Here is a 13,479-nt window from a genome sequence, read left to right as displayed (position 1 = left end):
ACCTTTGGCCTGACGCCCAGGAAGCCGCTGCAGTTCGGTGCGCCACATTTACAGACCGTCTTCCCGTTCCCCAAACACTCCAGGTTGTAGTTGAAGGTGAGCTCCGTGCCTGAACAGAAACACACAAACAACTTCAACAACGTTTGGACGTCATATGCTGATTGATATAGTCAACCGTTTGGACGGGATGCTCCATCAGATGAAGTTGAAAATCCTGCTTCAGGGACTTTAGATTTTGTTCTTCGTCACTTACATTGAAATCACAAGAGGAAGGGATCGTACAATGACCCATAACTCTTCAAATGCACATATCAGCAAGTGAGTATTGTTTTAACCCTTGTATTGTCTTCACCTTTCGGGACCCTCTCGTATCCCTCGGGTCAAATTGACCTGTGACTCATTTGGGGTTTTAAAAACAATAAAAAAAAAAATCTGAAATAAAATCAAATATTCAAATATTGTCTTTATCTCAATTTCAAACAATTGAGATAAAATATAAATGCAATCAGTCTCTACTAGAACACAATCAAAAATGGAAGTGTGATTCGTTTTTTTGTCATAAGGTTATAATTCGTGTTAAAATCCACTATTGAAAAAAACGTAAGTGATCATATCTTTAATGATTTTCTGAATTGAGTAAGAAATGCATGTTCATCACAGAAAATAAGGTAAGGCCGTTGATTTTTAGGTAGAAAAATGTGAACTTGGGTCAATAGAAATGGGTCAATTTGACCTGAATACCGTACAAGGGTTAAGTCAGACTTAAATTCAAGTATATATATATATATATATATATATATGTCATTTCCTAATTACCTATTTCTAAGAAACTGAAGCGGAACCTGAACGCATCTCTGGTAAACACAAGATTTACCGTGATGCTTCAGGATGATTATTGGTGGAGAAAATCAGTTCTAGAGATTTGTCGATTAAATGTGTTAGTCGACTAAGAATTTGTTTAAAGCTAGTTGCGTAGTTTCTGCCCCCCCCCCCCGATGAATTCTAAGTAATGACCAACACTGTTGGCGCGTCCACATAAAACAAGCCTTCCGTGACTGTGCAGTGCCCCCCCCCCCTCCACACAGCTGCTAGTGGCCAAGGAGGACACGGAGGATTAAAAACATGACTGAGGTTAATATCTTCACTCGAGTTTCCGGACGCCACAACCTTCTGATCATCATATTGAACGTCATGTTGACAAATCCAGAGAGAGTTGTGTGGAGCTGATGGTCTTAATTAGCTTTGGAGCAACTCATTTGGCAATGGCTTGAATGTAACGGACGTTCATCAATATCAAAAAGTTACGCACTAAAGCTTTAAATCGAAGACACCCAATTTGCATTAAAAAATGAAACGTCTTCAAATGAAAATCTTTACATGTTTTCTCCATTTAACTTTGTCTTTGTTGACCAACGATAACATTTAATGGCGCTTGTGTGTGTGATGTTCAAAAAACTGGATGCTGACCAAACTCATTTACCTGCTGCGACGTCAACGAGAGCAAACAGTCCCACGCGGGTGTCTCCGCTCACCGTCCACTTCTGCGTCTCACAGTTGGGCTGACAGCAGTGGTTCATGAAGCGAGCCTCGTTCCCCTTCGGCCCGGCGTCGATGATCCGGTCCTGACACACAGCGGTGGAAGACGTATTCAGATCCTTTACTGAAGTAAAACTACTTATACCACAGTGAAAATACTACAAGTAAAGGTCCTGCGTTCCAAACTACTCAATGTGCAGAAAAGTGTTCCCTGCTAGCGTTTCCTCTTCTATCTGATGTTTCTGGATTAATATTCCCGTTGCATTAACGTGTATGTTGCATTTAACTGCTGTAGACCGTAGGATAGTTTAATCTACAGCAATGCATCATATTCTATAAAATCATCATATGTTTTTAGCGTCGCTGTCCTGTGAGAACCATGTTCCTCTAAAAAGTTGCTTTAGAGATTCGTGGCCCAATGGTTAGCACCGTGGTCTCACAGGTTCTGGGTTCGGGTCCAGGTTGTCCCGGGCCTTTCTGTGTGGAGTCTCTACGTTCTCCCCATGTTTGTGTGGGTTTCCTCAGGGTGCTCCGGTTTCCCCCACCATCAAAAAACCATGTACTAGGTTCTCTAGTCGATGCCTTTGATCAATAGCCTGGAAATCTAGACCCAAATCTGAAAGATTAAGGGTCTGGCATCGAGTAGTGAAAGTCGGCCATCTCGAGGGGCGGTACCAAGCGTGCATTTGAAAATCTCACTGCACGCAAGCTGCAGAACATTTATTCAAATAAAAAGTACCTCAAAATTGTACTTTAGTAAACTTTTAAAAGGTCCTATTTTCATGTCGGAGGGTTTTGCAAGAAACTAAAATGTGGATCTTGTTTTCCAGACTGAATGAATGAAAAAACACACGGAACCGAGGACCATCTACTTCTGCTTTAACACCACATTTTGAAAGGACACAGATAGTACAGTTATTTCATAACTGAATAATTCCTTTCTCATCTCTCCACTGCTAAAAGAGCAAACTCTCAACATGATGTTTTAGTATGAGTACATATTTAAACACACACACCTTGTCCAGAGTGAGCATGTAAAAGTTGCAGATGTCGTTCTCCTGGGCGTGTCTGATCCTGGACCTGCACTCCTCCTCGTCGATCACCTCCCCGACGTACTCACTCACAAACTGACCCTGCGAGAACAAGACAGTCAACATTATCGTCGTTGTCGACCCTAACCAGGGTTTGTATCCCATCCCCCACTTTGACCTTCTTGACCCGAACCCCAACTGTTTCTCCCCCTACCCTAACCAGGGTTTGTATCCCATCCCACACTTTGACCCTCCTGACCTTCCTGACTTCCTTTGACACACTGAGCTCCTCTATCTTTCCATTTATGTGCATCCATGTCCTAGAAATGTTGTTGCTAACTAAAGTCCTTTTGTTCTTTTTTCCCCAGCATGTTCCCTCGGACCGGAGAGGCTCCAGGATCGTGGTGGCAGGTGTCGCCTTTGTCCCGCTCCACGTTCTGCGATGCCATGTTCATCTTGCTACACTCTGCGGTGCCCAGCTACGTCCTGCTGTGCCTTGTAGTGCCCACAGTGCCCTGCTATGCCATGAACTACCACAAAGAACTGCTACAAACTACTATTTTTTTGTTGTTGTTATTTCCACTCTTATTCTATCCCCAACCGGCCCGTCAGACACCGCCTACCAAGAGTCTGGGTCTGTCCCAGGTTTCTGCCTAAAAGGAAGTTTTTCCTCGCCACTGTTGCACTGTTGCTTGCTCTGGAGGAAACTACTAGAACTGTTGGGACCTACTCTATCTGTAAAGTGTCTCGAGATAGCTCTTGTTATGAATTGATACTATCAATAAAATTGAATTGAATTGAATTATTCACCCCAACCTCTGATCAGCATCACGCCTCCTGGTGGCGACAGCGGTGCAGAAGTAAATCAGTTCAAAAGATGTCTGGGTACTCAGAGTATTTCTATTCACTCGCCAATAAATACATCATCATCTTTTTCAACCATCCCTAATGGACAATGCCTTCAAACTTTACTATGACAAGGGCTTTGGTAGAATTGAGGACCTGTATGTTAATGATACTTTTGCTAGCTTTGGACAAACTATCCAGAAAATTCATTCTAACCAATAATAATTTTTTGCGATACTTGCAAATTAGAGATTTTACTTGTAAAAAGTTTGCTAATTTTCCTACACTCCCCTCTCCTACCTGTTTGGATTCCCTATTAAGGGTCAATATGCTGAATAAGAGCAGAATATCATTTATTTATTCCCATGTGGGAGTGGCAATAGCTCAGTCCGTAGGGGGTTGGGAACCGGAGGGTCGTCGGTTCAAGTCCCTGTATGGACCAAAGACGTGGATCGGTAGCTGGAGAGATGCCACTTCACCTCCTGGGCACTGGCAGGTGCCCTTGAGCAAGGCACCATACTGCTCAGGGCGCTGGTCCAGCTGTCCAGCACTCACTCTGACACCTCTCTATGTGTCCATGTTGTTAGGTCCTGAGCATGTGTGTGTATTTCAGACCTCTGTGTAGTGATTACTAACAAACCGAGTGTAAATTGTAATTTCCCCACTGGGGATCAACAAACAGCATAAATTATTATTATTAAATATCATGGATAGCTGCAACCTCTATATTTCACATATTTGAGAACAGTGTTAAAATGAGTGATGGGGAACGGGATATGTCTCTTACTAGAGTCCACTCTTCTTCCACATGTTCCAGACGTTCTCTCATACAGTTTAAAGTGTTGCACAGGTTCTCAAAAGCCAAATTAGCAAGATTATTTCTGAATGTAGATCCATTATGCGATAGATGTAAACAGACGCCAGCTACTTCCTATCCTATGTTCTGGTCTTCTCCGAACCTTGTTCCTTTATGGTCTTCCTTTTTGGAAGTCATTGGTATAACATCTCACATTCTCCCTTGGGTGTTATTTCTGGTTGGTTTTTCAGATGCAATCTGTTCCCCCTCCTCATTTGCAGAGGGTCACTGGCTTTTCCTCCTTGTTAGCTAGACGCTTGATTTAAATGAAACGCTGCTTCTCCTCCATCACACCACCACTGGATTAGGGACATTATGCAGAACGTTAAGCTGGAAAAAAATCTGATGTACCCTCAAAGGGTCCATCAACAGATTCTACAAAACCTGGGACCCTCTGATAACTTATGTGAACACTTTACCTGGTCTGGAAACTGGATCTCTGAATGTTAACACCTGCCCCTGATCAGTCCTGTAATAAAGAATATTCTATGCACTTTTCATGGTTGACTTAATTTATTTATTTATTTTTATAGTTTTTTCTTTTGTGTCCGGGTTGATTTGGGGTTTGGTCTGTCTTTGTCCTTCTCTTGTTGGGATTGGTTTTCAATGGTTATTTGTAAAATAGAGAACATGATCGTTTTTTGTGATAACTGAAAATGTACAAATAAAAAAAATAAAGAATAATAAAAGACGTGCCAGTACTATTATTGAGGGTATTGAAGTTACCTTCTTGATGTCGTGGACACAGCGGAGCCCCCAGCCTCGAGACAGCGTCCTGAATATCTCCACCTGGCTGTACTGACGCTTGGTGAACGCCTGGTTGAGGCAGCGCTCCCCCGCCGGGCAAACCTGCAACATGTCAGCCTTTCAGAACCTTGTTTTTTTAACATCATTAAATGTGGAGGACTTCTATAAGATATAAAACAAGTTATGGGGGTTCCTGCACCTGCGGGTGACACTCGTACAGCAGCATGCGGTTGATGCACTCCGAGTCCGTCCCACACGGGCTCTCATCCGTCTCCTTGCAGTTACAGCGCGGGAGCTCTGATAGGTCGGCCGTGAAGATCTGAACCTTCCCTATTGGTCGATTCACCTGAATAAGGCAGAAAGTTGGAAGGACACATGAATTCTCCATCTGCAGAAGGTTTGTATTTCTAAATCGCATTTAAGGTTCTTTAATTAATGAATTATTCAAGTCCATTTATCCAGAGTTTGGTATTATTTAGCAGGATTTTATAATTTTGTAAAAAGTGTACTGTATGTTCAGCACCAAAATAATAATAAATAAAGTACTACATAAAGTCTCTAATTTGTTCACCTTCATGGTAAAAAGCCATTTATATGGAACAGGCTTATATTAGAGACAGGACTTTATTCCTTAGTGCTAATTTCTTTCATGTTTGATATCCCCCCCCCACCCGCGTCAGGTGGGTGCGTGAAGCGGCTCTACGCTCCGCTAAAGATACGCGCCAGGTCTATTTTCACGCGGGGCATTCGGACAGGAAGTGAAATAGCAATACCAAAACACATGCCCCAATATTGTTTATGTCTACTTTACAACACCATGGTTGACAAGAGATTAATCCTAGAGGTGGAATAACATAACACTACAAATCCAAAAAACAACACCAAAAAAGAGACGGCATGGAGTTTAATTGCAGGAGTGCTTAGAGTGGAAGGTAGATACTAGCTTATTAAACATGGGATTGTTCTGTAAAATACTTAAAATTAAAAAAAGTAAAATCTGCGAGTCGGGCAGGCAAGAAGCTCTGCTTCTGAAACACTCCTGGTGTGGAGAGTGGTGGAGGACGGATCATAACCCGAGTTCTACTTCTCCCTGACCTTTATGTGTTTGTACGGAGGAGGCTTCCTGTCGTTCTTCCTGTCCTCCTGAAGCTGCCGAAGCTCCTTCTCCGCCTGCAGCTCACGAAATCGAACAGCCGCCTCCTCCAAAGCTAAAGAGGGAGATCAACAGGCAGAAACCCAGTCATCATAGCAGGTACACACTGAAGACTCAACCTACAACATAGTGAAAACTTCACTCTCAGGATCTGTAGAAGAAGAAGAAGATGAAGAAGAAGAAGCCATTTTGTTGAACACACTGGATACCTTTCTTGTAGGTGGCGTCAACACCTTTCCCCATCTTCTCTTTGCTGTTGGCGTCCACGTCCATGTAAGGGAAGACCCTGGCCTGGTAGGTCCACAGGTAGTCGTTGGAGCCGAAGAAGTGAACAGGAAACTCCCCGACGTCGTGCCTCATCCGCTGGATGTTCTCCGGGATCGTTTTGGGATGGCTGACCTCCGCTGGCCACCACCTTCATGGAGCAGGATAGACAAAAACACACATTCATTTGAAAATACTTTTTTCTACATATATATATATATATATATATACATATACACACACATATACATATGGATGGATTTGATGCCACGTGTTGCAGTATTCTCAAAAAGCTACAATATAAAGTGATGCCTGGATTGTTTGATGATAAGAAATATTTGTGTTTGTTAACAAGAAATATTTTGATATGAAGAAACATTGCCAAAGATATGTCATTAACATGAACAAGACTAAGACTCTACTACACCATGCTAGCAGCTCTGTGAGGCTGTTCTTAGCAACAGTAGTGTTTTGAGCTAAATGCTAACATTGCCATGCTAACAAACAATAACACTGCTTACATGCTGTTGTTAAAGCTATGGGAGGCAGTATATCTTTGGCATTGGGGAAAATAATCAGTGATAATCTTTCAGTATCCTGTATTGTAATTCTAGTCTGAGAAAAACTAGACTCCTGCACCTCCTCTTGACCTTATTTTTAAGGCTTTAGATAATTTAGCCTGTGACGGGACACTTTGGCCAATCACAGGTCCTGTGTGAGAGAGAAAGAGAGAGAGAGAGCGTGTTCCTATTGGCTGTTGTGTGCATACAGTCCGACAGAGAGGGAGAGCGGCAGGATGAGGTGTCACTATTTCAAATTCTGGTGTTTTCTTTTTTTTTTTTTTGCATTCTACCCACTGCATCTTTGACCCTGTTAGTTTAGCGTGTTAGCATGCTAACATTAGCAGACAAAAATTACAATGAAGAAATGGAATTAGTTTTTTAGGAATTGCCTAAAATAAAGCATGGACAAATTAAAATGTTGACTTAATGGTGGCACTAGATAAAAAGCCAATCACCAAAGACCTGACAACTCATCCTGAGAGGAACATAAACGTCTGAACCAAATTACACGGTAATCTATTCAATAGTCGTTGAGATAATTCCCCTTAAAAGCACAAACCCTCATGGTGGCTCTCGGGAAACGTTGGGTCACAGACCGACAAAATGCATTAAACAAAATGCAAAATGCAAAAAAAAATATCTTCTCTCCTTCGTCACAAGAATTTTGTTAAAAAGAGAAAAACTGACCTATAGCGCCCGACCTTCACCCAGAGGATGTCCTTGTAGTGCGGTTTCTTCCCCGCCTTGCAGTCGTTGCAGTACCAGCTGCCTTTGGGCATTTCCATGTTCAGACACTCCCGGTGGAACGCAGCGGGACAGGACTCGCAGCACAGCAGACTTCCTCCTGGCGGACGACAGGGGGAACTGCATTGGTTAACTGTAGATTGTTATAGTGCACGTGAAGATGAAGGTTGGAGAGATACATCTAGGTTACCACTGAATATCTGTACAGAGCAGCTTAGCTTCTTTTTGCTGTTTTACTTCACATTTACTGTTTGCTTCAGTGTTGAAGCGTCAGACAGATACAAGTTAGAGAGTCACTGGTCAACAAAGTGAAACGTTTAACCGCTAAAAAGCCAGATATTTCCCTCAGGCGTTGGTGGAGACCAAAACAGAGCGAAAATGAGAGAGAATATTGGACTTATAATCATCAGGTGGACAGCTACACAAGTCCCAATGAATTCTAATGTTGCAACGTAACAACTGGATGTGTACATAAGTGGCTGCTTGCTAACACATTAGCTGTAACAACTGTAACATAAAATAATACGTTAGTTCTGTGTTTCTGTCAGCTTGCTATTTTATTTTGCCCCCTGGTGTCCAAAAAAATCAAGTATTTTAAATAGTAACTACTACTAAAACCCATTTTTTAGTTTTTAAAATTACATGTACAGTCCCTTTATTTTATTCGATCAATTGATCCTGGTCCCGGTCTGTTTCATGACAACAGACGTCTTATTTCTTGTCCCCCACAAATATTACAACTTAAAAAATACTTTATTACTTTAAAAAATACTGCATGTTAATCAGTTGTACGCACTATTATTTATTCCTCATGTTGTCCTCGGGTCAAATTAACCCGTTTTCCTATATCAATGTTCTTTTTAATTCCCCAAAATAACATGATTGATACCACACAACGCTCTTTGGCAAGTACAAATCTCTACTTTCATTAATTTTGGGGCGTCTTATTCAATTTTATAGCATTTGAAAAACAAATTGAAGTGTTTTTGAAATAGTATTGAGTAAAAGTTGACATATTCCAGTCTGTGATTATCATCAACATCCATTCCTTTAATTTTAGTCTAAATAATTCCTAATTTCTGCTTTTCTAACTCAAACATTAGGTATAATTTGCTATAAATAAGGTTTATTGACCATAAATTCCAAAAATAACTAAAGATAATAAGTTTGTGTTACGTAGTGTTGAAAACGTCAAAAAAAAGTGTCATAAGTGTCAAAAGTGATGCAAAAATGTAAAAAAAAGTTAAAAACATCAACAAAACACCAACAAAAGTGTTGATTTTCAATTTTGACACAAGGTCCTGAGACCCTCATCATGTAAGTTTTATATAAACAATGGTAACAAAATCCACCTACCAGCACTTATTATATATATAACACGTTGTTTCTTGTTTGTTTAATCTGTACAAAAAGTGAAGCGTAAAAACAACAACACGCCATTTTAAAAAGGGGTTTATGTGCCTAGTAATGTCTTGGTCAGGTCCAGTTTTCAGGCAACTGGTTGTTGCTATTGCTAAGCTAACTTAGCCAGCGTAAAGCGAATCAGCGTATTCCCCAAAATGTCAAACTTTAGATTAACCCACATATTGTCCTTGAGTCAAATTTGACCCGTTTTCAGTTTTTGTTGTTTTTTGGCACAACAAATGGGCCATTAAAATAAGCACTGAAAATGTCAACAATAAAAATATCAAAGAACTTTGTCAAAAACATTAAACAAAACACCCACAACATCGAGAAAGTCACAAAAATGTCGGGAAAAAGCAAACTTTTTTTTCAAGGTTGACAGGAAGACAACACAAGGGTTAAACTACTCGCGGTGGGCCAGATTCAGGGTGTGAGACGACCTGTCAATCAAGCTGGGTCAGATTCATTTTACTCCACATGCTCCTTAAAGCCGTACCTTCGGTGCAGACAAAGCACCAGCTGACGTTGACGTGCTCGTGGTTCTTGACGCCGCGGCGGGGGCTGAAGTGGTTGGGACAGATGATGCTGTTGTTGGAGAGGACGACGCTGCCCGCTGCCATGCACAGGTCTGTGGCGTGATAGGCCACCGGGCAGCGCACACACCGGACCAGACGGCCTACACACCAACAAACAGGACAGTCAAGAGCATGGAAGGTGCACCAAACAACACAGATAATTACGGTAAATCACCCGAGAGTCCTCTGGTTTACCTTTGGAGATATTACGGTAAATCACCCGAGAGTCTGGTTTACCTTTGGAGATATTACGGTAAATCACCCGAGACTCTGGTTTACCTTTGGAGACATTACGGTAAATCACCCGAGAGTCTGGTTTACCTTTGGAGATATTACGGTAAATCACCCGAGAGTCTGGTTTACCTTTGGAGATATTACGGTAAATCACCCGAGAGTCTGGTTTACCTTTGGAGATATTACGGTAAATCACCCGAGAGTCTGGTTTACCTTTGGAGATATTACGGTAAATCACCCGAGAGTCTGGTTTACCTTTGGAGATATTACGGTAAATCACCCGAGAGTCTGGTTTACCTTTGGAGATATTACGGTAAATCACCCGAGAGTCTGGTTTACCTTTGGAGATATTAAGGTAAATCACCCGAGAGTCCTCTGGTTTACCTTTGGAGATATTACGGTAAATTACCTGAGAGTCCTCTGGTTTACCTTTGGAGACGGACGAGCTGCTGGGGTTGGCGATGAAGCAGGTGAGACAGACGTGGATGGAGCAGCGGAAACCTCGGTTCACGGGCGCGGTCGGGGCGAAGTTGGCGATACACTCGCCGTGATAAAACTTCCCGCAGACGGGAATCATACAGCGCCGCACGTCCTCACTGCGCTTTTTACACACAAAGCAGGTGTGGATGCCTGGGGAGAATTATTATAGTTTTATTTACAAATCATCACCTTTTGTACATCTAGCGGTCCATGTTATCATCACTTTTAACGTCACATTACTTATTTCAAGAGATCCATTTCAACAGAAATCCTCCCTACACTGTCAACGGCTATCCATAAATAAAACAATACAAACGATAATAATACATTACCTGAACCCGTTCTCCAGCAAACAATCAAAAATATATTACAATCAAACACAAATACATATTAGTTAAGACTAAAACTGTGCACACACTGGATTTTTTACACAGGTACAGAAAGTATACGTACATGTTATAGTGTCTACAAAGCATGCTACAAGTTGTCACTACATTTGTCATTGTCACTATATTATTTTATTATTGTTATAAATAAATATATCATACATTATAATGCGGTTCAAGAACAAGTCTGAGAGTCTGAATACAACTTTTTCCTGGTTGCTATGTTTTTATATGAATGTGGCTTTTGTTCAATAGAGAAATATAGAATATACATTTTTTATTCACAAACAATTAGTTTTTTTAAACAATTCTTTAAATATGTTTACAATTTTCAACCACATTGCATGAGCAGATTTGAAAACATTGTAGTTTTTTTTGGTCAATACAACAATTTAAAGGTGGAAAATTGGTAAACAAAAGAAATATATGTATATATATATTTATGCTAAATAAATGTATGTGACGTTTCAGTCAAAGTACTATTCTTTTTTACAACTGAGAAGCTCAGTAGGGGTTTAGTTTCCAATCAGATGAATGCTGGGAGGTCATAAATAAAGAGATCTTTTATTTTGCTTTCACAGTCAGTAACACAGACTTTTGGTCCCATAGACACTCGGTACCGATTTATTTAATTCGGTTATTACTTTTCTATTTTTTTTTACCTGATTTGCACTCCGGACAGACGAACTTCCCTTTGGGGGCCTGGGCCAGAGAGATGCAGGGCAGGTGGAAGGCTCCGCAGCACTGACCCTCACAGAGCAGCAGCTCCCCCGTCTTTTCACACACCTGAGACAGAAAAACACACAACACCTACTGTAAAACACCTGACAGGACATGACATGAGCGATTCAGAGTAGCCGAGTTCTCCTATCGATTACTTTTTATGTTCAAAAAAGGGAAGTACAATAACTAACAGTTGCAATGATACAATAAAATTATTTTAGTCCTGGGTCTTCCCCGGGGCCTCCTCCCAGCTGGACGTCCCTCCACCTAGTCCTGGTTCTTCCCCGGGGCCTCCTCCCAGCTGGACGTCCCTCCACCTAGTCCTGGTTCTTCCCCGAGGCCTCCTCCCAGCTGGACGTCCCTCCACCTAGTCCTGGTTCTTCCCCGAGGCCTCCTCCCAGCTGGACGTCCCTCCACCTAGTCCTGGTTCTTCCCCGAGGCCTCCTCCCAGCTGGACGTACCTGGACCACCTCCCTAGGGACACGCCCCAGGAGGCATCCTTACCAGATGCCCGGACCACCTCAACTGGCTCCTTTAGACGTGCAGGAGCAGCGGCTCTACACCGAGCTCCTCTCGGAGGACTGAGCTCCTCAGCCTATCTCTGTGGGAGACGCCAGCCCCCCCCACCCCCAAGGAAACCCATTTAGTCCGCTTGTACCCTGTACAAGCTTACTTACAAATTTACAGCTTGAACCCCAATCAAGATAAACTGCATCACATTCCTCACTGCATCTGGAAAATAAAGCCCAGGAGAAAGTGAAGAGGACCGCAGCTCTTCAGACCTATTTCCACCAGTAAGTCGGGGGCTTTGGCGGGAGAGCTCACCTGACATATGTTCTCCTTCATGGAGGCAGGACCTCCTCGCTCCCCTATGATCTTCCTCGACGATAGAAGTGGATCGTCACACAGTGATAAGTCGTCCTTCATGGAGGAGAAGCTGTGATCCAAGCTGGATGGTTCCCCCTAAAAGAGCCAAAGGACAAAGTCATGCAGCCATAATTAAGGGCGTGTATTTAGTCCGGATTTGACTGGACCCAATCAAGCTTTTATGGCAGGAGAGGCTAAACCTTTTTGAGCGGTGGGGACATGATATGAAAAGCTGCAGGAGCAGTTTAAGTTTGATTTATTACTGCAAAAAACTATTAGTTGTCACCGAATTATCACTGTTTTTTTTTTGGGAAAATACGTTTATTGATTTTCAAGAAAAGAATTAGGACAGGGGAGAGGGAAAATGGAAAATAAAAACCTAACAAAAAATACTAAATATACTGAACGTAAAGAACACAGCACATCTTGGATTACATGTTCCATGGTCATGGTAAGGATGGATGCTATAAACAAAAACATCTTAAGATAAAGTTGAACAAATTTGACATATACGAATCAAATACTAAATTTCAACGTCTAAGGGTTCACCTTTTTAAGATGATCCAGTATCGGGTCCCATGTCTTATCAAACTTGTCTCCTCTGTCTTCATTATAATTTTAAATTATAAATTATTTCCAGATGCAAAGTGTTTGACAGTTCTCGCAGCCACAAACTATACGAAGGCACAGAATCCATTTTCCATACATGTAAAAGTAACTTTTTTGTAATCACCATCCCAAATTGAATGGCTCTTCTTTCAGATTTATTGATGGAGTAGCGGACACTTGTGGCCCCCAGGAGAATTATCACTGTTTTAAAATCTGCATTTTCTCTTCTGTGTCATTGCTCTGTTTTGCCCCATCATAAAAGGATTTAATCTTTGTCTAAAGGGTCTCTTTTAATTGTCATCAATAAGTCTTTCCTCCCGTAGAACATGCTCTTTATCTTTGTTTGAACACCATCTCCTGGTAACTCATAACAGGTACTCTCCTATACACTGGCTGAAATAAAATTATTTTCCTAAATTAAGAAAGTTGATAGTCGACACACCCTGATGGAGGATAAATAT

General features: G+C 41.7%; 1 protein-coding gene across 1 annotated transcript in view; it reads right to left on the bottom strand.

Moving 5' to 3' along the window:
* The window catches only part of nsd1b (nuclear receptor binding SET domain protein 1b), a 38,525-nt gene that overhangs the window by 4,140 nt on the left and 20,906 nt on the right, over positions 1-13,479 (bottom strand). Inside the window, exons 11-22 of the mRNA XM_032534706.1 lie at positions 12,368-12,505; positions 11,482-11,605; positions 10,383-10,583; positions 9,641-9,820; positions 7,684-7,840; positions 6,379-6,584; positions 6,112-6,224; positions 5,216-5,362; positions 4,996-5,118; positions 2,553-2,669; positions 1,481-1,622; positions 3-109 (exon numbers count right to left, since the gene is read on the bottom strand). Of these exons, the coding sequence (XP_032390597.1) occupies positions 3-109; positions 1,481-1,622; positions 2,553-2,669; positions 4,996-5,118; positions 5,216-5,362; positions 6,112-6,224; positions 6,379-6,584; positions 7,684-7,840; positions 9,641-9,820; positions 10,383-10,583; positions 11,482-11,605; positions 12,368-12,505 (1,755 nt within the window). The remainder of the gene's footprint in view (positions 1-2; positions 110-1,480; positions 1,623-2,552; positions 2,670-4,995; positions 5,119-5,215; positions 5,363-6,111; positions 6,225-6,378; positions 6,585-7,683; positions 7,841-9,640; positions 9,821-10,382; positions 10,584-11,481; positions 11,606-12,367; positions 12,506-13,479) is intronic.

Source organism: Etheostoma spectabile, chromosome 13, assembly GCF_008692095.1.
Source record: "Etheostoma spectabile isolate EspeVRDwgs_2016 chromosome 13, UIUC_Espe_1.0, whole genome shotgun sequence".
NCBI classification, from domain to species: Eukaryota; Metazoa; Chordata; class Actinopteri; order Perciformes; family Percidae; genus Etheostoma; species Etheostoma spectabile.
Note: the sequence above shows the minus strand (reverse complement) of the source record. Positions and strands in the feature narration are given on the sequence as shown.